This window comes from Parus major, chromosome 26 (assembly GCF_001522545.3).
Source record: "Parus major isolate Abel chromosome 26, Parus_major1.1, whole genome shotgun sequence".
NCBI lineage: Eukaryota > Metazoa > Chordata > Aves > Passeriformes > Paridae > Parus > Parus major.
In genome coordinates, this window is record NC_031795.1 from 6,296,554 (window position 1) to 6,321,533 (window position 24,980).

Sequence of the window (24,980 nt, forward strand, 5' to 3'; positions counted from 1 at the left end):
GTGACAGGTGACACTGTGACACCATGCTCAGAGGGGACAGGTGACAGCGTGACACCATCACAGGGTGGCAGGTGACACCGTGACACCAGTGCCACCTGCACCCCCCCAGCTGCCAGCCAAGGCAGCTCCACCTGCACGTGCTCGTGAGCGTGAGCTGGGGAAGAGCGGCCACGGCCGCCCGAAGGAGCATCGGGGCTGGGCACAGATGCTGCAGATTAGGGAATGAAAAGCTGGGAGGTTTCTGCTGAAGACATTTTTCCATTCGTGAGGCCATGGGGTGGAGCGGGTGAGCGGGGGGGCAGCGCCTGCAGCAACAACAAAAGGCAGAATAAGGGGGAGGGGAGCACGAGGGAGAGATTTTTGATTCATACTCAAAAATTACCCAAACTTTATTGCCAGAATGTCTACATTTTTATGTGCTTAAGCACAATGAGTTATGGAAATCTTAGAACAATGGAATGATCTCCTTCATTGCCCTCGACGCGTTCAAAGCCACCACCCCTCCTCACCAAGAGGAATCTCTTTTTCTCTTTTACTGACTTACAAAAATGCCTCTGCTATCAACACCCTCCACGTGCATCTCATAAATACCAGGGTGGGACACGGGGCTATTGGTGGGTGTTTTTTTATAAACCCATCTCTGCCCCAGCCCTTTCTCAAGAAAGTTTTTATGGCATTTGGTTGATTTGGCAAATTTTCCACTAGAACCTGCCTGAACGAGAGGGGCTGTGAATTCCTTGATTCAGGTCCAAGCTCAGAGCTTTGTGGTTGCCCTGCTCTTGTCTTTGCTCTGTGGGAGTCCCTTATCTGTCAGTCACGTACTGATCTTATAAATCCTCTGCCTCTCCATGTGAGAGCATTGCGGGTGTGCCTCACACGCTCCATCTGCCAGGTAAGGAAGCGCAGCTCCAGCAATCCAGCTCCAGCACGTGTTTTGCAGCCCTGAACATGCAGAATAAAGTAGGTTTGGGTGGTTTTAGCGTTGTGGAGCAGGCAGGGAGCAGACCCATTCATTCCTGAGCACACCAGGAGTAGAGAGCGCTGGATGTTCTCCCAGGGGTCGCTCATCCATCCTCGGGCATCGCACGCCAGGCCCAGAGCCGGCAACGCCCGGAGCAGGGACGCTCTGCTGCAGGGAAAAATCCTTCACACAGCAGCTGTGCCTGGAAAGGAGAGTGTAACAGAGTGTGCAGCGAGGGCCAGCAGAGAGCACACACAAACCAGGGTGGTTTCCTCCTTTGCTGCCGAGATAATTCCTCCCCACCCCTCTTGAGCAGCGTCCTCCGTGGCTGCGCTGGCACACAGGGCTGGCTCTGATTTACAGAGCTGACAGAAGGTGCTGAGCTGGGAGAAAAGGAGGAGCAGACTCAGGGGGAGAGGGGGGAGGTTTCAGGAGCCAGAATCATCCCACCTTGGCTGTGTGCACCAGCCAGGGCGAGCAGTGCCCGTGGCTGCCCAGGGAACGGGAACAGCTCCTCAGCTGCTAGAAGGAACTGGAGCATGGATGGGAAGCCTAACCCTGCACAAACCCTTCTGCTTTATCCCTCACTTCCCAGGCTCATCCTGGGCATCCTGCCCTGCTTCCAGCTTGCTGAGGACAGGGAAGCTGAGCGAGCCACCGGAGAGCGTCTCCAGCCCTATAAACTGACACCATTGTTTATAATATTCATAAGTGCCATTGCATGATGATTGCAGTGCTCTGACAGAAAGAATTTACTTTTTTAAATAAAGTTAGGAAGTTACAAGTCCCCCAGAAGATATTTTGGCCATTATCCTGGGTTGGTTTGTTTTTCTGCATCTGTTAAGTGAGACAGGGAGGGCCATGTCCTGCTGCTGATGTTCTGGTGCTGTCACAGCACCCACAGAACCCAGGGCTCCAGTGCAGGACACAGCAGGGATTCTGTGAAGACTCTGAACCTACTGATGGGCATCCTCCAGAGCACCCAAGCCTCTGGGTGTCAGGGGGTGTGGCTGTTTCCAGGGTCAGGGCTGGGGCTGACACTTCACTGACCTGTCCTTCCATCGGCTGAGGCATGACAAATCACAGAATTATGGAATCCCAGAATATGCTGAGTTGGAATTCCTTGTGGGAAGGAACCCACAAGGGCCATCAAGTCCAGCTCCTGGCCCTGCACAGCACAGCCCCAAAACAGGAAACAAGGGAAAGGAAGTTTCTAAACACGCTGGAGGTGGTTTGGAGAAAGAGGTTATGAAATGCAATTAAAGGTTTTATAAAGAATCCTGATCACACTGCTCAGTCACTGCATGACTTTGGTCATAAATTAGAAAATGAGAACTGAAGGGAAGGGAATGGGCAGGAGAGCAGTGGATTGGTGTGGAATCAGTGTGAGTTTGTCACACTGACCGAGCCATGACTGATGCACAGTCAAACACCTCAAAACTTGGAAAAACGAATTGCAAATCCCATAAACACTGAAAGCAGTACGAGCATCATGAGTCTGACATTTGGCTCCTCATTGCTGAGCTGTCCAGCAGCTCACAAGCCAGAGGTCAAGATTTCCTGTTCCTCTTTTTGATATTCATCATTCTCATTTTCCTGTGTTGTTGGACACAAGAAGGGAAAAGATCCCTGTGAATTAGGCAGCAGGGCGAGACTCTCATTGCCTTCCCAGCTCCTCCCTGAGCCGTGTCCGGACGCTGCCCCAGCACCCGCCCGCTCAGCCTGGGAGGAGAACGGGAAGCAGCAGGAGAAAAACTGCTGCACTTTGGGGTGGATAAACAGAGCTGCACTTTGGGGTGGATAAACAGAGCTGCACTTTGGGGTGGACAAACAGAGCTGCAGTTTGGGGTGGATAAACAGAGCTGCAGTTTGGGGTGGATAAACAGAGCTGCACTTTGGGGTGGATAAACAGAGCTGCACTTTGGGGTGGATAAACAGAGCTGCAGTTTGGGGTGGATAAACAGAGCTGCTGCAGTTTGGGGTGGATAAACAGACTATGGGAAGGTCCTAAATGTGAGCCCATGGCCAAGAGCTACCTGAGCTCTGTTGCCATCCCCGAGCCCACGGCCAGAGCTCCCAGCCCCTCGTGGCTTCACATGCACGGGCTGACTTGGCAGACACCTCTGTCCATTACCAGTTCATGCAGTGGAACTGGCTGATAATGGGCCCAGAGGCTGCCAAAATCCAACATGAGGCCTGCAGATGTCCCTGGGACCAGCAGACCCTGCTGGAAGATCCCTGTGGAATGAAAGGTTACCCTCAATTTGCTTCAGATGCTGCTTGCACCGTCTGACAGCATTGCTGGAGGAGGGGCCTCCATCAGAGAGAAAAGATAAATCCAGCTCTGCCTCCAGACTGTTATTGTCTCCTCTGGTTCAAATTAAGTGACTCGGGTCATTTTTTATATGTTGCCATTTATCATTTACCTGAGGGCATTGCAGAAAGGAAAGAAGAAAAGGTGAATGTAGCATGAAAGCGGGGAAGGAACAGAGTCTTTAGCAGACAATTAACTGAACTGACATGGGGTTCTCCCTAAAACATCAAACTGGGGATTAAACGGAGGGAGGCACAGCTAATTCCCTGCCAACGTGTCCAGAGATAAATCAGCAGCAGTGTCCGTGCACAGCAGCACCCAGCCCTGATCCCAGGGGTGTTGGAGAGGAGGGGCAGCCTGGGAGACACCTCAGCTCCCAGCAGCACTGCCAGCCCCACACCAGCACTCCCAGTTTGGTGTCTAAGAGACAGGACTAAATTGAATTTTCCATACTAAAACCAAACCAAAACAACCACTTCAGTGGAAATATAGAATGAGATTTAGGCCTAGAGGTTGTCATCTCTGCTTCTTTTATCAGAACACAAGCAGCTCCATCCCAAAGCAGTCTCTTCTTAATGTGTTTGGTGATTTAATTAAAAAATTAAAGATTTTCTCTTTGTCAAAAGCATGTGTGTCTCATATTTCCATTGAAAGAAAATGTAAGCTTTTAGAAAGCAACAGTTTGATGAAAATCTGTTACTCCTGCCCTGCTTGGAGCACTCAGGGAGAGCTCCATCCCCACACTGACCTGGCTAACCACAAACCACACGCCTGCCTTGGGTCAGGCTCCTTTTTTCCAGCACTCTGATTATTTTTTCTCCTGGGGATAGGGCTGGGAAGGACTCAGCCTTCAGCCCAAGACAAATCCTGCCCTTTCAGTAAAGTGTAATAAACTTCTTCCCCTGACACATAGGAAAATGTTTTAAGGCAAGTCTTTATAGAGAGCATCAATCACTTTGGAGGTGATGGAATTGCTGCAGAATTATAAGCAAGTCTGAAGTGTCTACAGAGGACTCTAAACACTGTCTTCTATTTATTCTCTGTGTCCTTTGTAAATGTAAACTTCTGTGGAGTTCAGAGGCCCTTCCGTCTCCACGGCCTGTCAATCCAGCACCTTTCACCACTGCTAAAATCACAATTAAAAAAAAGGGGGATTACAAAAACAAACACAGAGCTCACGCGCGTGAGTGATGGCTGCGGACTGTTGTGGGATCCTGCCCTGTGTCCTCATCTTCCCACCAGTGGTGTGCAGGAATGGGAGCCCTGCAGCCACCTCCTTCCAGCCCCCCCAGCAGTGACCGCCCGGGCAGGAGGAAAGGGCACAGCGGGAGGGAGGATGGGGGAGAGCTCAGGCTCGGTACCCACCCACCTCTGGGTGCTCCTCTGTGGCTCCATCCCCACCTCTCAGAGGAGCAGAGCAGGGACAGAAGGAGCAGGACTAAACCCCAGAGAAGACAGGGGTGCAGGGCACTTCCCCTTGCTGGGCATGGCAGGTTTTTGTCTCCCCCAGACACGAGCAGTGAGGAAGGGTTACGGTGCTCTCCTGCATAAACACCCAGCAGGGCTCTGAAAGGCTCGGGAAGATCACTCACAGGACAGAGCACTGACAGAGGGATGGAGCCAGGTGTGGGAGAGCCATCCCAGCTGGAACTCAGGGCAGCAAGCGGGAAGTGACTTTTTCTTCCACAGATTGAAAAAAGAGATAAAAGCTCTATAAAGTTAAAAGATAATCTATATTAAAAACTTTGACAAAATAGCTGAAAAAATTACTTTATACAGTGAAATACTCCACAGCTGCTCCAGGGGGGAAAAAGTCTCTTTTAAAAAATACCTTTCACGAGAGACTTCCTCTGACCTGGAGCATCCTGATCCCAGCACACTGGACACGGACACTGCAGGGGGAGAAGCTGCAGGAGTTTTTTTGTCCTGGCCATGAAGGGTCAGGAAATAAACAACCAGGAGCCTTTTGGTTATCCATATTCTGGTAGGTCTTGGCAGGTACAAACATCTCTACACAAAGCTACATCCACAAGCATCACTTTAACATCACTTTAACATCAAGAGGGAAATTCCTGCAAGGGTCGATCCATGCCCCACCTTACCCACGAGGGACAGTCCCCCTCCTGCCCCCTTGCTGGAAGCTTGTTTTACCATTCCGTGTGTCTCTGCTTCTTGCCAGCGCCTCCAGCGCTCTCAAAATCCCTTTGCCTCAAACCCCAAATCAAAACACGATTATTTCAGCAGGAAAGCAGCATTTTGGAGGCTCCCCTGTAACACCCTCACTAAGTCATGCTGACGGGCCAGAAAAGGCAGCACCGGGTCCGGTACCAAACCGGGGCCAGTGTCCAGCCGGGGCCGGTAGCCAGCCGGGGCCGGTACCAAACCGGGTCCGGTACCAAACCGGGGCCGGTACCAAACCGGGGCCGGTACCAAACCGGGTTCGGTGTCCAGCCGGGTTCGGTGCCCAGCCGGGGCCAGTGTCCAGCCGGGGCCGGTAGCCAGCAGGTAGCGCTGCGGGTCCGTCCCTGGCCCCGCCGACTCCGCCGAGTCCCCGCGGCCGCTCTCCGGGGTCCGTCTGTCCGTCCCAACCCTGCACGAAGGAGAAGGAGCGTGGGGAGCCGTCCTGCGGAGCTCCAGCGGGAGGTGCTGTGCTGTGCGCTCCGCCCCGGGCTGGCACCTGCTGTGTGCCCGATCCCCAGCGGGACCCACCCATCGGGATCCCCGTTCTGGGACTCGTGTCGGGATCCCCAGGGCAGGACCCACCCTCCGGGATCCCCAGGGCAGGACCCACCCTCCGGGATTCCCGGTGAGGAGTGCTGCTGCTGCCAGGTCTGTGCGGACAGGGAAGGGGAGCACGGTCGCATTTGCAGCAGGTCTTTTTCTTGGCGTGCTCCAAAATGCTGAAACATTCCAGCGGCCACAGCATTCCTCTGCCTCCTGGCTGCTCTGCAAACAGCTGATCCCTGTAGGATCGCACTCGCAGCCTTGCTCAGGGCTGACCTGGAGCATCCGTGCCTCCCCAGCCCACCCCCTGGCCTCCCGCCCAGCCTTCAGCTGGTTTGTTTGCACTGAGGAGTTGCTGTACCAGAAGTGCAATTCCAGCAAAAGCTGGCAGGGAATCCAGGGGCCAAGTCCGGAGTAAATTCTGATAATGTTGTGTTTACATCAGGAATTTCTTTGGCAGATTAATCACATGAATGAAGTAACAGATGGGAACTCGCCGGAGACACTGTAACAGGAATTCCAGCCCAGGGCCAGGCTGGCAGCTCATCCCCTGGAAGCGCCACTGCCGGGACCACCTCTGCAGGGAAGCAGGGATGAGGTCAAACAGGGATCAGTGCTGAGAAAAGCAGCACCCAGAGGGGAGCTCTCCTCCAAGAGCCAGTCGAGAGCAGCCAGGACAGCAGCTCGTCCCCTGGCACACACCAGCCTGTGACATCCAAGAGATGATGGGTATCGAGGGCATCTTTGCAGGAAAGATCTCATGCTCCTGCTGCCAGCCTCACCCTCTGGTTTTACCTGCTGGTTTTGGCAGCTCTAGACTCAGGTTGCACCTGGAGTTTAAAAGTACAAGAGGTCAGAATTTCCCAGGGAGCAGGTGACCAGTGCAGGCACAGCTCCAGGCTCTGGCATGTCAGCCAGTGCAGGACAGATACAGCCACCACCAGGGCTGTGTTTTATTTCCCAGTGGCTGGGATGCCAAACTTCTCGAGCCTGGAGAATTATTTCCAGAGTCAGCCACTGAGGAACACGTCCTGTGCCTGTTTGAACAGCCACTTGCATCACCCATAGCTGTGAGCCTGGCTTGCCAGGTGCTGCCCTGGAGTGACAGGCTGCCAGGTCTGGGGCAGGGCAGGAGGGGGAGCAGATGGCAGCAAGACTGCAGAGCAGAATGTGGGGAGCCCTTCACTGGCCACAGAAGGCTGTTTGTGAGAGGTCTTCCTACTTCTTGCTCCTTCATTCAGCATTGTGTGACCACTTTGCAGTGCCTGTGTTCCTCCAGAGAGCTCCTTCGCTGTTCCAAAGCTGGGCATGTGTCTGGGCAGCACCGAGGGCAGATGTGGGAATGTGCAACCAGGAGCAGGGAGGATGTGCTCTACAGGTGCTTCACGTGGTTGTAACTGCATCCCAGGATCTCCCAATCTCTCTTGCAATAAAGCTGCACAGGATTTACTAAGCATGATTTGTGAGAGCTGTGTTAATGACACAGCAGCTTGCTGAGGAAACACCGCTTCTAATGCTCCTGGGTCCTCCCAACACGCTCCAAGAGAAGGGCATCAATTAGATCACAGGAGTCTCTTGCAGGGTAACAGATCCAGGTTAGCCAGAGTAGACTGGAGGCTTTTTGATGTCTTTATAAATCTTTCCAGTCTGGCTGAGTGCTTGTCAGTGGCACCAGCCCTGGAGCTGCCAATACACATTCCTGATATTCCTCCCAAGGTCTGGGCTGCACCAAGAGACCACAGCAGGAAGGACACGTGCTCAGGTGTGAGGAGCAGAGCAGGGCCCTGCATGGTCCTGGCCCTGTCCCCTGCCCTGGCTCCGTAGCCAGGTCCTGGGAGCCAGGTCTTGGAGCCAACAAGGCTTCCTGCTCTGGGGCCAAACGAGCCCTTCTCCCCTGGGGCTGCAGAGGGGAACATGTGGGACCTTTTAGCTGGGAGCAGATGAAACTCAGCGCTGGATTAGTCACCAGCTCCCTCTCGTTCCTTCCACTGCTGGGGGACACGGCTCTCGCAGCAGCAACCGACGACTGCTGGTGTTCCTGTCAGCTCCAATAAACAACCGAGTTTAATTCCACAAGGGAAGAGGGGGCTTGGAAACTCCGGCTGAAAAAGAACAGGTTTTGAGCATGAAATGCTCGCCAGCTCCATGGCTCCATCCCATGCTCTCCATCCTGTCTGAGGGCCAGGGTGAGCAGCATTAGTGAAGCTCTGTGCCCCTGCCTGCATCCGCCTGCTGCATGGCTGCGCGTGTTCCAGCTCGCCAGAGCCGGTGAATCACGCGCCATTAACATTCTCACAGTGACATCTCCAAAATACTTCAGGGATAAATTGGTTGCTGGCTGATTTGCAAAGCATTTAGGCAAAATTATTAGGAGGAAGGTTGGTGGGGAGCCAGGAGCTGGACCCCGAGGGAGGCTGCATGCCTGGGGGTCACTTGGACGCTCATCCCGTGGCCTTGGGGAGCTCAGCTGGGCCCCACAGGCTGACAGCATCACACGCCAGCCAGTAAACATGGTATAACTCACCCTCATAAAGGGCTTAAGTGCCCTGGCGCTGTTGGATAAACAGGACCATGCTGAATGCACACAGCGACCTGGCAGAGCCCTGGAGGCCTCTCAGCATCTTCACCCTGGGACTGTGAGCGGTCCAGGAGGGACCTGGAGCCAGTGCCCACAGCCTTCCCACGGCCCTGGGTCATGGACAGGTGTTGGCAGGCAGGATTCTGGCAGTTAAGGGGGAATTGGTCATCAAAAAAGGCAGGCAAGAAAGCAAAAGGCCCTCACCGTGTTTTGCATGGTCACAACTCCACGTACCCCTGCTCTGCCCACAGACCAAAGCAGTGGCCAGCATCAATCTGCTCCTGCCCACCCTGTCTGGAGGGGATGTGGAGTTCTAGGCTGTTAGAGACTGGAAATCCTGAAAAAGGAAGAGAAATGTCGCCCCAAATTTATTGTATTTACTTTCCCTAGTGTTTTCAGAATTTTTTAGTCTTCAATAGTTTATATTATACACATTTATCAGCTCTCCTTCAGGCTTTTAACCCCAGATTCACTGTCTCAGGTTATAGTGGAAAGTGATGAAATGGACATTCCTGGAGCATCTGCTCCAGGGGAGGGTTGTGGCCAAATTTAATCAAATGGCCAAAATGAACCCAATGCAAGGCCACTGTAGAGTGAAGCCTTGGGTGTCCCTGGCGCTGTCGACTTCCCATGGATCTCCACACCCCCACAGTTGTCAGACACCCATTTTATTACCAGCTCTATCCACATTTATTTTTATTCATCAGCACCGGATTTTTTTATTATTTTTGTCAGTGGAGAAATGGGCAAACCCACGTGTTATCAAAAACTATTTGCAACTAAAATGGCCTTTTCTGTAGTAATGTTCCTTTTAAAGAGCACTTCCAGCCCTGCAAGAAGCCGAGGCAGCCAGCAGTGACACCAGACCATGTCCTGCCTGCGAGAGCCGGCCGCAGCGGGAGGGCACCAGTCCCTGGGATAAGGGGAAACCACACAAATGAAGGGAGGATGGGAGGAAAAAATGGCATTTTAATCCTGGCAAATGTAGAGATAATGAGTAAATTAACTGCCTGGCTGTGATCTATTGAGCAGCACAGCCCCAGAGGCGGACAATGGGATGAAAGGCGGAATTTCCCCGTGGCCCGGCGGGGTTCGGGTCCCCTGAGCTGCAGAGTTCAAAGCAGCCCCGCAGCTCCCGGGGTGGGACACAATGCCCAGGTTTTCTGGAGAGCTGCTCCAAAGGGAGGAGAGACACCCGCCGTGACCCCAGCCCTGCCGCAGGATAATGCAGAGGCAGGATTATCCTTCTCGCAGGACAGCTGAATCAGACGCTCAGCCCTTAACAGGATTACACTCGCGGGAGCTCCAATGGAAATCCAGACACCCCCGGCCAGGGCAGCCCCCCCTGGCCGCAGCCCCGGGCTCTGAATCTCCAGGGTGTTGGAAAGTCAGGACAAAGCTGGGACTGAGCTCCTCATGGACACACAGGGAATGGGCTCAGCTTTCTGCCGGCTACACGGCATTTACACAGCCCGACAGGGACAGCAGGGAGTCGTTTTCAACTGAAAGAACAAGATCTAGATTAGATGTTAGGAAGAAATTATTTATGCAAAAATTCCCTGGCACACGTTTCCTTGAGAAACTGCGGATGCCCCATCCCTGGAAGCATCCAAGGCCTGCCTGGATGGGGCTTCGAGCAAACTGCTCTAGTGAAAGCTGTCCCTGCCCACAGCACGGCTTGGAAATAGGTAAGCTTGAAGTTCCCTTCCAACAGAAATCATTTGAAGATTTCTATGATTCAGGCTCCTCGGTGTTCAAGCTGTCCCCAGCCTCCCAGCTGCCCCCAGAGCATCTTACCAGGCAGGAGCAGGGGGCTGCAGCCACTGGAATGGCTGGAGCTGATCCAGCTGTGTCACCTTCACCACAGCAGACCTGCTGAAAGCTCAGTGAGCCACAGCCCCTCTTGCAGCAGGGCAGGATGTGGCAGGGCTGCTGGAGCTGGGATCCCACCCCAGCATCACCAGGAGTCACTTGGAGCCCACTGGGAGCATAGAGGCTGATCCACACCCTCTGCAGGGCACTGGGCAGGGAAGGGGTGTCCATCAGCACAGAGATGGGCAGGAGAGGAACTGGAGAGTCTCCTCCTCTGCCAGGGTTGAGATCCCTGCTACCAACTGGGGGTCTTTCAATATTCTTTAGTAACTCTGGATCAAACCTTCCATTTCCATGGAAACACAACTTTAGGTGTCCAACCTCAGGGTCTTTGCGTTCCTCCAGAGAGGCTGGATGCTTCTCAAGTCTCACTCCTCACCCACCAGGATTAACTGAAAAAGCAGCTCAAAAGCAGTGCCTGAATTCAGCTCAGCAAGAGGCCGCTCTCATTACATCTCTATTTCCTTCAAAAGTGGATTTGCACCAGACCAGGCATTTTTAAGGCATGGGGAAGCACCAAGCTAAACAGAGATGTACATTTTCCAGGTTAACAATGATTTGCACCTGCTCCAGCCTGGAATCACCACAATAGCTCTTGACACAAGTTATCAGAGCAAAGGCTGAAAGCACAGCTTGCTGCCCTGACTCCTTGTTGGATTTCTGAGAGGCTGGCAACTGAAAAGCTGATCCAATTTATCCACAGTTCATTATCCAACATAGCATGACATTGGGACACTCACAGACATAATCCAGCTTCCTCCTGCCTTGCAAGATGTATTGACCAAAGGCAAGAAAACAGAGCATTAATAGCTCTCCGCTGTGCAGCTGAATCTGGGCAGCAGCAACGAGATTCTTTGGGCTATTTCTATCCAATCTCACACAAGTGTAAATCAGAAGCTTCTACAGACTTTCATTAAATTTCTCCCCATTAACACCAACATAGCAGAGATAAGAATTTGTCCCTTTTTTATGTTTTTCTGATATTTTAAAAAATGCTAAAACTCTTCAGCTTCTAGCTGAGCTTAAGATAAAAGTTAACCTCTGAACCACAGCAGGATCTTTCATGTAAGGCACAATACAGAGAGGGTTTTTTACAGCAGGTTGCACTCAGTAATGTGTGTTTCAGACTGTATTTTCCCCCATCCCCACCTGACTCTGGGAGCCCGGCTACAAGGAACCACTAAACTTCATAAGGAATTCCTGAAGGAGGCAAGAGGCACCTTCAAGAGTGTCCATGGAATGTGAGTGGCCAGGACTGAGTGTGAACCTTGCTCCATCCCTGGAATCCTTCTAAGCCAGCCTGGACATGCCATGGGGCACCCTGGTCCAGTGGGAAGTGTCCCTCCCTTGGCAGGGGCTCAGAACAAGATGATCTTTAAGGTCCCTTCCAACCCAACCATCCTGTGTTTCTGTGCTCAGTAAGAGGAGAGAGAGGCCCTGTTCTCCAGCCCCTGACCACCTGAAGCACACTGGAGAGAACACATTTTATGCCTCCCCATCTGACCAGCCGTGGCTGCTGCCCTGGCAGATGCCCCAGGGCAGTGTGAGGGCTCTGCTATAACCTGTTATCTGATCTGAGCTCTCTGGCCTTTCCTCTCTGGCAGACAGTCCTCCAAACCCATTCAGGGATGATGAGTCACTGAAGAAGCACTTCCAATCCATCCTGGATGATGAGGTTAGAGCTGTGTGTGGTGCATTTCCTGCCCTAGTTTGGAGTTATGCTTGGGCTCTCCACACCTCCTCGCTTACACCACCTTCCTCTTCCTTCCAAATTCCCCACCATGCAGGACCTCAGGTAGTTCAGTGGTGTTTCATCAGGACTCAGTGACCACCCTGGGCTGCACTAGGGAGCAGGCAGCAAGGATGGATCAGGTTTGGGAGGCACAGCATTGCCTCAATGGGCAGAAAAACACCCGAGGGAATTGGTCAGGAAAGCTGCTGCAGTGATGCCACCAGCTCCTCGCTCTGCTGAACAAAGGAAATCATCTCAACTACTCCTTGTGTGGTTCCTTTAGACCTTTCACCATCCTCATGTCCCTCATTTGGACATTCCCTAACAGCTTTATAACTTCCTTACACTGTGGTGCTGCAAGGCTCAGCCAGGACTCGAGGTGAGGCTGTGTAAGAGCAGTAACCTTGGCCCAGGTGGGTCAGCTCCAGCCAGGGGAAGGTGAGCGCTGTGTGCAGGAGCTGAGCGTGGGTTCGTGACAGCAGCACTAAATCCTCATCACTGTCAGGCACCCATCCAACCCACATCTGTGGCTCACAGAGTCCCCCTCACTATCAGCACTGTAGGATAAGAAATTTGCCTTACATTAGTGAAATGATTATTTTTAATACTCAGACACTGATCATATTCCTGAGGAAAAGGAAACATAAATCCCTCCCTGCACTGACAGCACCAGCCCTCATCCCTAGATAGGAGAGAGCTAATTAAACCTGGTCATTCCAGCCAAAGCCCGACCAACGTGTTTGTACAAGCTCTGTGGTCAAAGCATGTGCAGGATTTGGCCCAATTTCCCCATTTTCATTAATCACAGGGAAAATTCTCCACTTAGAAACAATGCTAGAGATATACCCGATAGGGCTTTTTTTCTCCCTTGGCCACTTCCCTCTTGGCAACGGGGATGAAGTTCTGCCTTTGCAAAACATTTTAAAACCTGTTTCTGTTCCAATTCAGAATCACCCACCCCAAAGCTTTCCAGGTTATCTGTAAAATAAAACCTAGAGAAATGGATGGCTCGAAATGCTTCAAACTGATAAACTCAAAATACATTACTTTGACTGTAATTTTGGTTTGTGTTATGAAGCAGAGTGAAAATGTTAAAAACCACTGAACAAATAGCCATTGGAAATGGGAAATGTTGTTTTGAAATTGAAGAAATAGAATGTTTTTGCCCTGTGGACCACCTTCCCTTTCCTCCAAAGCTTGACAGAGTTTCACAAAACATTTCAAGTTTGACGTGCTGTGTTTTGGGGGGAGCTGAGCTGTTTTTGTTGGGGGGGTGAGGAGAAACTGCAGGAGCAAAGGAAACAGCTGGAATCCAGACAAGGTGCACCAGTCCCTCCAGCTGGGCTCCCGTGCTGGTTTAGGCTTGATTTTGGTGCTCCTGAGCCCCATTTCAGCTGCTCCAGGAGCGTCCAGAGGAGGCAGAGATGTGCATGGGAAGGCAGCTGCTCCGGGGATGAGGAACAGGCAGCCCATCCTGTAAAAACCCACCTCAAACCCTTCCCTGGTTAGAAATAAAGCAGCCACTGACCTCGGAGATTAATCAGTGGGCTGGTGTCTCTGCGTGATGTCACGCCGTGTTTTTCCACAGGCCTGTCAAGTCTCAGGCTGTGTGATGTGCCGCTGCTCGCGCCTGCCAGACGCACCGCGCTGAACGGAGCCCGCCAGGATTTATTTATGGCCGGATTCTCCCCAGCTCTCCCGCACACACAATACACAGATGCCTCTACAGGATGATGGAAACCGGGGCTGCTCGGCAGTGTGGGTGTTTTTAGGTGTTATTGCACCATTTCTGGCCTTTGGTGACTTCTGTGACTAACACAGCTGGATTTGTGGTGATCCATCTGAACCTGGGTGCCCCAAGAGCAGCCTGTCAGTCTGGTGGGCAAGGAAGGGAGGGATGGAGCCAGGGCCAAGCTGATGCCATGGCTGGATCTCTTGCTGGGAAACCAGATCTCTCCAGAGCACCACACCTGGCACAGGCATCTGGAAAGGCACAAAAGCTCCTGGTTGGAAACCAGGTCTGACATCAGAGATTTAATTCCACTATTTGACCTTTACTGTCAGCAGCAGATGTCCCAGCACGGAGCAGGAACACCTGTCTCAGGCCCACCTCTCTCCTGGGGCTCCACTGGTGCCACTGGGCCGGGCAGTGACAATGTCCATCACTGTCCCCAGCCGTGCTGGAAACGAGCTCGATGGAGGCTGCGGTCCCAGCAGCACACACAGCCCTCCCCAGTCCCATCTCCACAAGTCCAGGACTTTGGTTGAGCTGCTTTATCAACCCCAAAATAAGTTCCAAATAAATATGTCTACAATAGGCCTTTGTTCCCTCAGAAAAAGGGTTTCCCATGAGGTGAGCCAGCCTGGCACTGAGGGTATCCCAGGACAGCGATGTTTCCCTGTTTCAAGCAGCTGTGATGATGCAAGGCTCCGAGTGATTCCTGGGGCTGCCACGGGAAAGGTGAGGTCCCTGGCAGTGCCCAGCACGGGCTTTGGAGGAGCAATCCCTCTGCACCTTGGCTCAGCCCAGCCCCTGTGCCTGCACAGCCAAAGCAGGACCCCAGTGCTGTGACAGGAGAGACAGCGGGAGAGGACAGGGGCAGGCAAGATCACTCAGTCTTCATCTCCATGCAAAGATGGGACCATCCATGTGTGCCCGTCCATGGCTTCCAAACCCCGGCTGCTGGTGCCCCGAGCACACTGCAGGCTGAATGCCACCTCTGGAGCAGCTCTTTGGGGCAAGAAATTCTCCTCCTTAGGGTTAACACTGCCCACGGACTGTTTCTGTGCCCCTCGCCACAGCTCTGTGTGTGACACCGGGACCTGCAGCAGCTGCCCCAGCTTCCTGGCATGACCAGCCACCACCTTCAGCATCCAGAGTACGTCTGTGGAATGACCGACCTGCTAAGAAAACAGAGAGCCCGTTCCTTTGAAGTTAATGAACTGTGAAAGCCTTTGAAAGCAGAGCCTTGTTTATTTACTCACCGCAGCTCATGTGGACGAAGCACCCAGACACCCCGAGCGCTGCTAATTTGAATGGAAGATCAAACACGAGGCTCTGCCCAGCTGGAGTGAGAGCTGCCCTGGCCTCTCCTCTGCCCATCGCAAACCCACGGCAGTGCCTGGGCTGTCAGCCGGCTTTTATGGAGAGGAGCATCAAATGAGCCACCAGGCTGACAGAGAAATTCAGTATCTTGGGTGCAAAGCTCTGACTCCCAGCCTGAACATTTCACCTCACACCGAAATTCAGCTGTGACCCCTCCTGAAGACACATCACCCTCCTCTCCCAGGGCTGGCACTGCTGTGTCTTGCTCTCATCCTGAGTTTCATCCCGAGCCAGAGGTCTCACACAGGACCTGCACATTCACATGAACATCGTGCTTGTCACCTCCTCCCTCTCCCTCCCATGAGAGCAGGATTCAGTGTTCCAGCCCCTGTCTCTGTGGTAAAACAACCCAGTAACGGAGAAAAGCCCACAAAACGGCCACAGCAGAGCCTCCAGCGTGCTGCCCACTGTGATGGGTCTTCTGAACAAATTCTCAGCCTTCCAGTCTATAAATATCAGCCTTTTTAGTCCACTTTGGGGATAAGCTGTAATGCAATATTCTGTGTGGGCTCTGGGACAAAAGGACAGCACCCCACCAGCAGCAGCTTTCTGTCACTGCAGTTTTCCAAAGCATAATTGGATTATAACCATGTGTGAGCTTCTAGTCCCTGTTTCTCCCAGGCTGGGGAAGTCACTCTCTGATCTGAACAGGAATAGGAAGGAAAGAGCAGAACGAGCTGAGCTGGCTGGAGGGGAGGGGGCGGCCAAGGGCTCTGGCAATGTGGAAAGGACTTTGGTGGATAATGGGATTTACAGTCCCAGTAATTAATCAGGTACATCACAAAAGTGCTGACAATGAGAGGTTACCAAAATGCCTGCTCACCTCCGTGGTGTGAAAGGACCAGCCAGGGACGGCGTGGGAAAGAGGGAACTGCCAGGCAAGGTTGGTCTTTACCAAGTGTCAGTTTTAGGGTGATGAAGGAAGGAAAGCTGAGAGCCCAGGGCAGTTCATCCACTAGCTCAGGTGAGCTACGCAGGTGTCAGAGACACGTAGAGAAGGGAGAGCCCTCGCCCAGTGGTGCAAAGGGCTGTGTGTGAGCTTGGACACCGATACCCAATGGTGGCTCTTGCTTTGGCCATCACTATGCCAGGGAGTGGATGCCCACTGTGTCGCTGTGCCCCAGACCTGCAGGTCCCCGGGCATCTGTGGGGTCCTCACCGCCTCCGCCCCACGGCTGGGATCCTCCCGGCAGCCCCGCACCGGAGCCGACAGCTCCTGGCGAGCCGATCTCCGTGCGCTGCCCGCCCCGGGGCGCTGCTGCGGGCGGACACAGCCCCGCGGGGCCCCGCGGAGCGCGGCTCGCCCTGCGCTTCTCCACCCAGCAGTGACACCTGGCGGGGCCGAGCGCGGGCGGAGCCGGCCCCAGCCCCTGCACCCCGATCCCGCATCCCGGATCCCTCACCCCGCATCCCGCAGGGCAGCTGAGCCCCTTCCCCGGGAGGGCCCCGACGGGGCGGCCGCGACCGGCGGCTCCGCGCAGCATCCCCGCGGGTGCGGGAGCGGCGGTGGGAGCGGCTGCGGTGCGGGACGGCTCCGGTGAGGGGCGGCGGGGACAGCAACCCGGAGGGGGCAGGAGCCCGGAGGGGGCAGGAGCCCGGAGGGGGCTGTCCGACGTGCCCTCGGGGAGGCGGGGGTCGGTCCGGCCGGAGCGGCGGCTCCGCGTCTCTGACTCTGCCCAATGAGAGCCCGCAGCACGGCGGGCGCCGGCAATATTTGGCCGCGGCCCCCGCGCTCCCATCCCCAGAGCGCCCTCGCCCTCCGCGCAAGGACCTCCATGGCCCGGCCCGGCCTCGCCGCCCGCCCCGCTCCGCTCGGGAGCCGCCGGCCCCGCTGAGCGCCCCGCAGCCCCGGGGGAGCCCCCCCGCCGCCCCCCGCAGCAGAATGAGCCCGGCCGCGGGGGCCCAGCCGGGGCTCGCTCAGCAGCGCGGAGCCGGCGGACGCGCCGCGGGGCCGTGACGGGCAGTGCCCCGAGGGGAGAGCGGGCAGGACCCCCTTCCCCGGTCATTTCTCCATCTGGACCCCGCCCCGGAGAGATATGCTCAGCCCAAACCGCCTGGAAGCGCCTCCTGGGATTGCCGTGGCCCCCGGGCGTGCGGAGTGCGGAGCCTTCCCTCGGACGGCGGGCGCGGCCCCCCGGCTTTGCCTTCCCCTCGTCCTCCTCCTGCTCGCCCTGACGCCCCGCGCCGACTCCTCGTGGTGGTGAGTGAGACCCCGCGACGGCGACCCGACGGTCCCCGGGCCACCCCGGGCCACCGCGGGCCACCCCGGGCCACCGCGGGCCACCCCGGGCACCGGGGAGTGCGTGGGGCGCGGTCGAGGGACGGGGATGGAGATGGAGACGGGGATGGGGGATAGGGATGAGAACGGGAACGGGGACAGGGTGGGGACGTGAATGGGGATGGAGACGGGGAAGAACGACTGCGGGTGGGGGCAGCGCCGACGGCAGCGCCGCGAGCCCCGCAGAGCCGGAGCCGGAGCCCGACGTGCGGCCGTGGGAGCCGGCGAGGACCGGCCGGGGCTCTGCGGGCTCCCCGTGGCTCCACCTGTGCCGCTCCCGGACTCCCGAGCGGAGCGGCGGCCCGAGTGAAGCGGCGGAGACGGAACCGCCCCGGGGCCGGTTCCGAGTCTTCCCTCGGGCGCCGTCACCGCGGTGGTCACGGGCACCCCGAAAATGCCGCCGCTCCTTCCCTGGGGATGGGACTCGCCTCAGGGACCTCCGGTTCTGTCGGGACCTCTGACAGCCGCGGTTTAGACAGGGGGAAGCGACGGCCGCTTGGAGCCCCTGAGCCACCCTGACCCCGCCGGAGCTCCCATCCCCGCGGGCTGCGCTCTTCCCTGCACCGCTTTATTACTTTGCTCCTGGGAAGCGAAGAAGTTGATGTCCCCCTTCCTTTAGATAAGATGAGGCTTTGTAACAGACAGAAATGACGCCATAACAAAAACCTTCTGGAAATTAGTCTCCTCCTGCCCCGGTCCGTGTAACAATGAAAATTCATCTATGCAGAATAACAGTAATTAGGAAAACAAGGATCGAGAAGTTTTCCAAGAGACCCTGGGCTGTTTCGGTAGTTCAGCAACACTGGAGGATTAAAAAAAAAAAAAAATAGTTGGCTGCAGAAAAGTTCTCAGTGTCCCCCACCCTTAAAAGTCCTCTCTAATCTTGTGGAAAACAGTGTTTTCCATGCCAATCTCATCATCATTAACAGATCACGGTGGATGAGGCAAAACTTAATCAAATTCAACCCATCTGCCACTGAAAGAAAAAAGTAGTTTCTGGAAATTCTCAGCTACCGTGGAGCATTCTGTAAGGGACCGGGAGCACATGCAGATAGGACAAGTATTCCCGGAGTTTGAGAGCACGTCTGGCCGGGCTGCCTTTGCTAGAAGAGCCATTCCAGGCTGAGAAAGGCGGCTGGAAAAGCTGTGGGGCTGGGAGGGAGCGCGGAGCTCAGGGGACAGGGCAGCTGGCGGCAGCCAAGCACAAAAGCAACTTCTTCAAGAGACCAGAAAATGCTTTAGGGGCAAATGGAAAGTAGAAAGAGCAAGGCTGTTCACAGGCACGGCGAGAGGAGCTTTCCCGAAGCCTGGTCAGCTGAGGGGAACTGGAATCGCTGGGAGAGAAAATGAGTCAGTGCTGGGGAGTCTCAGGTTGATACAAGCGCTGACCTGGCTTCCAGAGCCAGCTCTGCCCCAACCCGGCAGGACAGGTGAGGGCAGGACAGCAAGGTGAGGTTGATAAAATGTGAAAAGCTGAGAAGGCAGGAAGGAAAGAAGGAAAGAAGGAAGGAAGGAAGGAGTTTGTTAGAGCTGGAAGAAAAGGAGGAATGGAGTAGTCACAGCATCATCTGCCCAGAGATGGGCAGTTCTGGTAGCACACGGGGATGATGCCTGAAGGGTGAAAATTCCTTCTTTAGGAGGAGAGTTAAAAGCACCTATTTCCCTTGCTGTCGTACCCCACTTCTCCCCACAACGGCTCCGCTGTGGTCTGCCCTCATTCCAAGCGTGTGGCGCTTCCCAGCAAGCAGGAGGAAAACCAGCCACGTTTTAAGCCTCAGTAGCTGTGGCTTGTTTGGAGGAAGCTAGATTTAGCTCCCACAGCAGTTTGTGCTCTCAGCTTGCCGGGCAGTCCCTGGCTGGCAGCTCGAGGGGAGAGGAGAGCAGGGCAGCCCTGGGGAGCTCCCGGGGCAGACAGGAAAAATCCCTCTGGACACCTTTGCCAAGCAGTATTGGTCCCAAGGACCTTAAATACACGACTTCTAAAACAAAAACCATTAGAAATGGAATAGATTAAACTCTTAGGATTCACACTTTCAATTGAACTTTCTCTTCTGGAAAGCAGAACATTCCTAAGAAAAGCCTGAATCGAACCAAGCACTGATGTGTTGGACATGTCAGTCCTGATAAAATAGAGTGTTTAGATGAAATTGTGTTTCACTGAAAATGGTTTCAACCAGCTGTGATTTGGGAAAAAGTTATTCAGTGATTTGCATAGGTTTCCAAGCACATCTTTAGCACCACTAATATTACAGTAAATACATTTGGTGGTACATCATCGTTCCTTATTTTAATTATTATTGCCAAATTCTTCTAGGGATTCACACACAATAAACTTCTGGAACTAGAGGAAATGCTTCTCATTTTCAGAGTCAACTTTTTAAGTAGTTTAATAGGAAAAACTGGGTCCACTCTGATCACAGTACACGGAAAGGAAATATCAACCAAATGTTTCTTCTAAACAACTGCAAATTATTAATTTTCAGTGACGTCAGGCATGGCCCAACCGCCTCACATCAACGCCAGGAATTGGTGAACTTTGGCATCCCAAAGAGTGGCTGTGGGTGTGCGTGTGCACGTGCTCAGAGCTCGGAGGGGACAGCTTGGGGACACTGTGGTTGTGGCCTGTGTGGCTGTGGCCGGTGACTGTGACTAACAGTGACAGCGGGGTGGCTGCGGGCAGCAGCACCCTTGCATAAATGCTTCCAAAGTGTTACTTAGCAACAAAATACCAGCTGAAACACAGACAGAAATTAAGAAGGAATGCAAGGGGAAAATCCCTAAATCCCGTTTCCACTTGCATGTGCTGGGTAGGGAGAAGAGCGTGGTCGGGGCTGCCGGGGCTGCGCCGGGAGAGGCCGTCGGACCCCAAAAGCGGCCTCTGAAATTCCTTTGGAAAGATTTGGGAGATTAGACAAATGTTGCTTATAAACATAAACTGTGTAATAAACAAACTTGGTGTAAATAACTAAGTAGAGTTTACTCGCTATTGAGAGCCCAGCGAGCTGTTCTGGTGTGGAAAGCCATTCTGAAATTAAAGGTTTGGTTAAAGAAAAATGTACACAAAGCCCTGTACATCCCCCTGCATCCCACCCTCACACACACCCACTCTCCTGCAACCCACACAGACCCCCCCAGCTCCCCAGCATACCAAACCCTTGTTAGCAAACTTGTTTATTGCTAACCACAGCCCTTGGAAACTACAAATATTTAATTTCATCTGGCATTGGAACAGATGGGAGGCATCAGGCTCCCAAAGAGATAAAACAAATCTGTGGAAGGAAGAGGATTGCGAGTTTGGGTGTGGGTTGGAGAGTGTGTGGGAGCCCAGCAACCACATGGGGCTACCCTTGGTGCTGTCAGGCTCCAGGAGAGCTGCTGCGTCCCAGGGTGTGATGCCTGTATGGGGATTCTGAGGGATGACCAGTCCAGAGTCAGGCAGCTGTCATGGTCCAGCTCCCTTTTTTGGCCAGGGAAGGTGGAGTGTGTTTATGGGCATGGAAAACATGCCAAGGGCAAATTGTGAAGCAGGATTGCCCGTGTCTCCCTCTGTGCTAGAGCAACCCCTGGACACGGTGCTGGGCCCTGGCCAAGGGCTTGGCAAGGACACCCCCGTGCAGATGGAGAAGGGGACATTCCACCCAACCACCATGGGCTGCTGGCTGCACTCCCACTGCTGTTCCTCTGCAGGATTTGCCATGTATGTCTGCTGTGACACCAGTGCTGCTCATGGTCCAGGTTCAGGGAGTGGTGGTGGAAAAATGGAGCCCCACGTATGTGGATACAGGATATAGGAGAGAGAGAGAGGCTCGTTTAAGCAGGCATCATGCTAAGGTGTGTGGGAGGGGAAATAGCATAAATAGGAATGTTTGAAATTATGCCAAGGGAAAGACAGCTGCATGGAGCAGCTCCAGAGCCCACCACGGAACCCTCTGGGGCGCGGGGGTGCTGCTCCTCCCTTCCGTGCCAGCCTCAGCTGGGCACACCCACAGCAGCCCCCGAGGGCTTCGCTCCCAGAGGGTCTCACAGGCTGTGTGGGGGCTCTGAGGTCTCACAGGCTGTGTGGGGGCTCTGAGGTCTCACAGGCTGTGTGTCCATAGCTGAGAGCCCATCCTGTGCTGTGGGTGAGCCACTGCCTGTGCCACCTCTGCTTCTGCTGCCGCTCAGCTCTTCACCCTTTCAGCCTTGGCACAGTTGCAGGCAAGATACAGAACTGTAGAATCACAGAATGGGTTGGAAGGGACCTTAAAGCATCCAGCTCCAGTCCCTCTGAATTCGTGGGGACAGGGGACAAATTTCCAGGAGCAGAACTTGCCACCTCCAAGGAGAGAGGACGTGCAGCTCCTGGGACACGGAGATCCCCGGGGTGTTTGCCCCGGCTGTCAGTTTGTTGTTGCAGAGCACTTTGCATGGCAATAAAAGCAGGAGGTCAGTGACCAGGAAGTCTTTATCCTGAGGCACTCTGCTGCTCTGGCTGTCCAGGCATCCATGCTGTGAAAAATAAGTTTTAAAGTAATGTCAGACTGATGGAGAATGAACCCCGTGGCCTTTGCAGCAGCCCTGGTGTTCTTGGTTAGGGTGGGTGGAACAGATGGGTTCTCTCAGGCACTCTGCACCGTTACAATAATCCTAACTGTGCTGCTTAGTCCATTTTTCATTAGGGTCACTTACACCTATGGGAAATCAGAAAGAAATGCAGCAGGAAAAAATCCTTCTGCTCTTCCAAACTCGTTAACTTTTACCATTACCAAAAGTGATTTCAGCGGTGCCATGAGGAGATCTGTGCTGGGCCAGAGCCCATGGAAACAGAGCTTCCTCTTGGAGCAGCTGACACCCAACACACAGGAGGTGCCATGCAAAAGAGAATCATACATCCAGCTTTATTATCAGAGGCTATCTTACCTCCCACCTCTTAGCAAAGGACTTTGAGATCTGGGGAGAAAAAAACTGGTCCTTAAGGGTAAAGCGTATTTTTAATGAACAATTCTTTTATATTCATCCACCACCAGCAATGTCCCTGAGGAACAGCTTTTACCCAGCACTGGCCAAAGTTTTCAGACCTCAATTTTCAGGTTACTGTCATGTGAGATGCCAGCAGGAAAGCCTCCCACATCTGCCCAGGGGACAGCAGACCACAGCACCCACCTGCTCCTTCTCCCCAGGACCACAGTGTTTCAGCCCTCACAGAAACTACATCCCAGTGACTACACGGGGTGCAGGAAAACCAGAGAGGGGACTCTGACCAGGATCTGAAGGCAGACAGCTTTAAAAGAGGGATGCACAAGGAAAAGAAAGATAATGGTGCAGAAAATGAAAAATAGGTCCCTTGAGTGGCACTGGTAGTGGCTCAGCATTATGATATTAAAAATTATTGAAGTGAGACTAAGGTTCTCAACATGCAGAGTAGTGGCTCTAAGTGAGGAAATTAGGACTATTAATCACTCAAAGGCGTTAACAATTCCAGCAGGCCAGGATGGCCCTGTTCCCAGTGGGGCTTAATAAAATACTCAGGCTTTGTAACACTAAAATAATGTCTCAGATGTGTATAGCACCTTGCAACCCAAAGTGCTTGGCAGTTGGCTGTAAATTGTCTGCCACAGCAGGGAGAGCAGGGGAGGGAAGGTGCAGCATCCTTGGGAAGAATGCAAAGAACTCGAGGAGGTGAAATGCTGCCAGGCATGGTGGAATTTGCTCTTTAGCAGGCAAAGAGGCAGGGATGTTGGATTTGATCCGACCTGCACAAGCTGTCTCCAGTAGCTGCCCATGGCTTACCAGCCTCCCTCCAAAATACAGATTTCATGAGGACTCAGTGGATGGGGAGAGAGCAGAAGCCAGGATAGTTTGGATCTCAGTCTGATCCTTCAGGACTGTCAGAGGACAGAGCAATGGGGAACGGAATCACTCTTCCTGGGGATGGACTCCAGCAGCCTCTGATGCCACCAAGAAGCCAGACCATGTTCTCTGCTCAGCCTCAGAGCTCTTTTCAGACCTCAGAAGCAGAGACTGCCCAGAGCTCTGGGAGGAGCTGACACGGCTGAGGATTCCAGGTTGTCTTACCCCAGCTGAGCACACCTTGCACTTGGCAGGGAGCAGCTGTGCCAGGAAGGACAAAGTCTCCATCTGAAAAGCATTCCCTGGGATGTCAGAGCCCAGCCTGCTGCCGTTGTGGAGACCCTTTGATGGAGGGAGCATCCCTCCACCTCAAAGCCATCGTGCTGAAGGGCTTCACGGTGCTGTGTCTGGCCAGAGCTTCTCCTGGCCCTGGGCTCCGTGTCCACCCATGCTCCTCTTCCCACCCAGCTCTGCCACCAAACAAGGAGATGAAAACTACTGGCAAAGTTTTGGGATGCTCGAGTTTTCACCCACAAACTCTCTCTCCATGAATGAGTGGCATTAACGAGTGAGGGAGCCTCATGCACTGGTTCTCTGTGTGTCAAGGACCAGCTGTGGGCTCCGTGAGCTTCCTCACACCTGGATCCTGAGCATCACCTGAGCTGCTTGCACAGACATCCTTCTCCCAGATAAAGCTGTGTCAGTGATTTTAGTTAAGTTTTTATTAATCAGATTTAAATCTGCGCCTTTAATGCAACCCACAATGGGAATTTATAACGTTTCAAGCAGATGTTTTAATTCAGAGCACTTGAATGTTGATTTGTCTGAGAATGGCAAATCCAAAGATTTCCCTTTTAAGATCAAGTCATGTTCAAATAGGTTTTCCAATGCCTTATGTAATGGTGAAAAATCAAGTCTTAGCTAAAGCAGCATAAATTTAATTGGAAACTAAATTAGGGCACTCATTTTGCAGGAACACCTTGGTATTATGGAAGAGCAACGGGACAGTTTCTGATTCCACGTAGTTTTACCATTTCCCATTACATTAATTTCTTTCTTCAAGTCCTCATTTTCCAAGAGGCATTTCCCTGCGAGCACGGGCAGGGAGGAGCGGCCGTGGAAAGCTCCGAGCTGTGCAGGCTGTGCCCTGGGCAGGAGCCGGGGCGAGCTCTGGGGGAGGCTCAGGAGCCGGAGCCATCCAGCACAGAGCCGCGGGACGGGGACCAGCCCGCACGCTACCAAGTAAATAGATGCGTCTGCCTCTGATTTGCATGTTTATCTTAGAAGCAATTTAGGTTTCTCCTTGTTTACAAGAGCCGAAGTCAGCAGACTCTCCGCAAGAAGAACAGCTTGGAAGGCGGCGCATGACGGCCGTGTCCTGCTCCCCGGGCCCCGGGACGAGCTCCCGCAGCCCCCGGAGCATCCCCGCGGCTCGCAGGGACCAGGGGGGTGGCAGGGAGACAGCAGCGCTCCAAAGCCCTGGAAGGTGGGGTGTCCATCCCCCGCCTCTGCTGGGGGAAGCGAGGAGGGAGGGCAGGAGCAGCGGCTCGGCCCCGCAGCCCGGTCTAGCCCGGCCCAGCCCAGCC

At 53.9% G+C, this 24,980-nt stretch overlaps 1 protein-coding gene across 1 annotated transcript in view; it reads left to right on the forward strand.

The window, feature by feature from the left end:
- The first annotated feature begins 17,152 nt into the window (after window positions 1–17,152).
- WNT2B (Wnt family member 2B) overlaps window positions 17,153–24,980 on the forward strand; it is a 16,100-nt gene continuing 8,272 nt past the window's right edge. Inside the window, exon 1 of the mRNA XM_015650972.2 lies at window positions 17,153–17,487. Coding sequence (XP_015506458.1) covers window positions 17,324–17,487 — 164 coding nt within the window. The 5' untranslated portion in view covers window positions 17,153–17,323. The remainder of the gene's footprint in view (window positions 17,488–24,980) is intronic.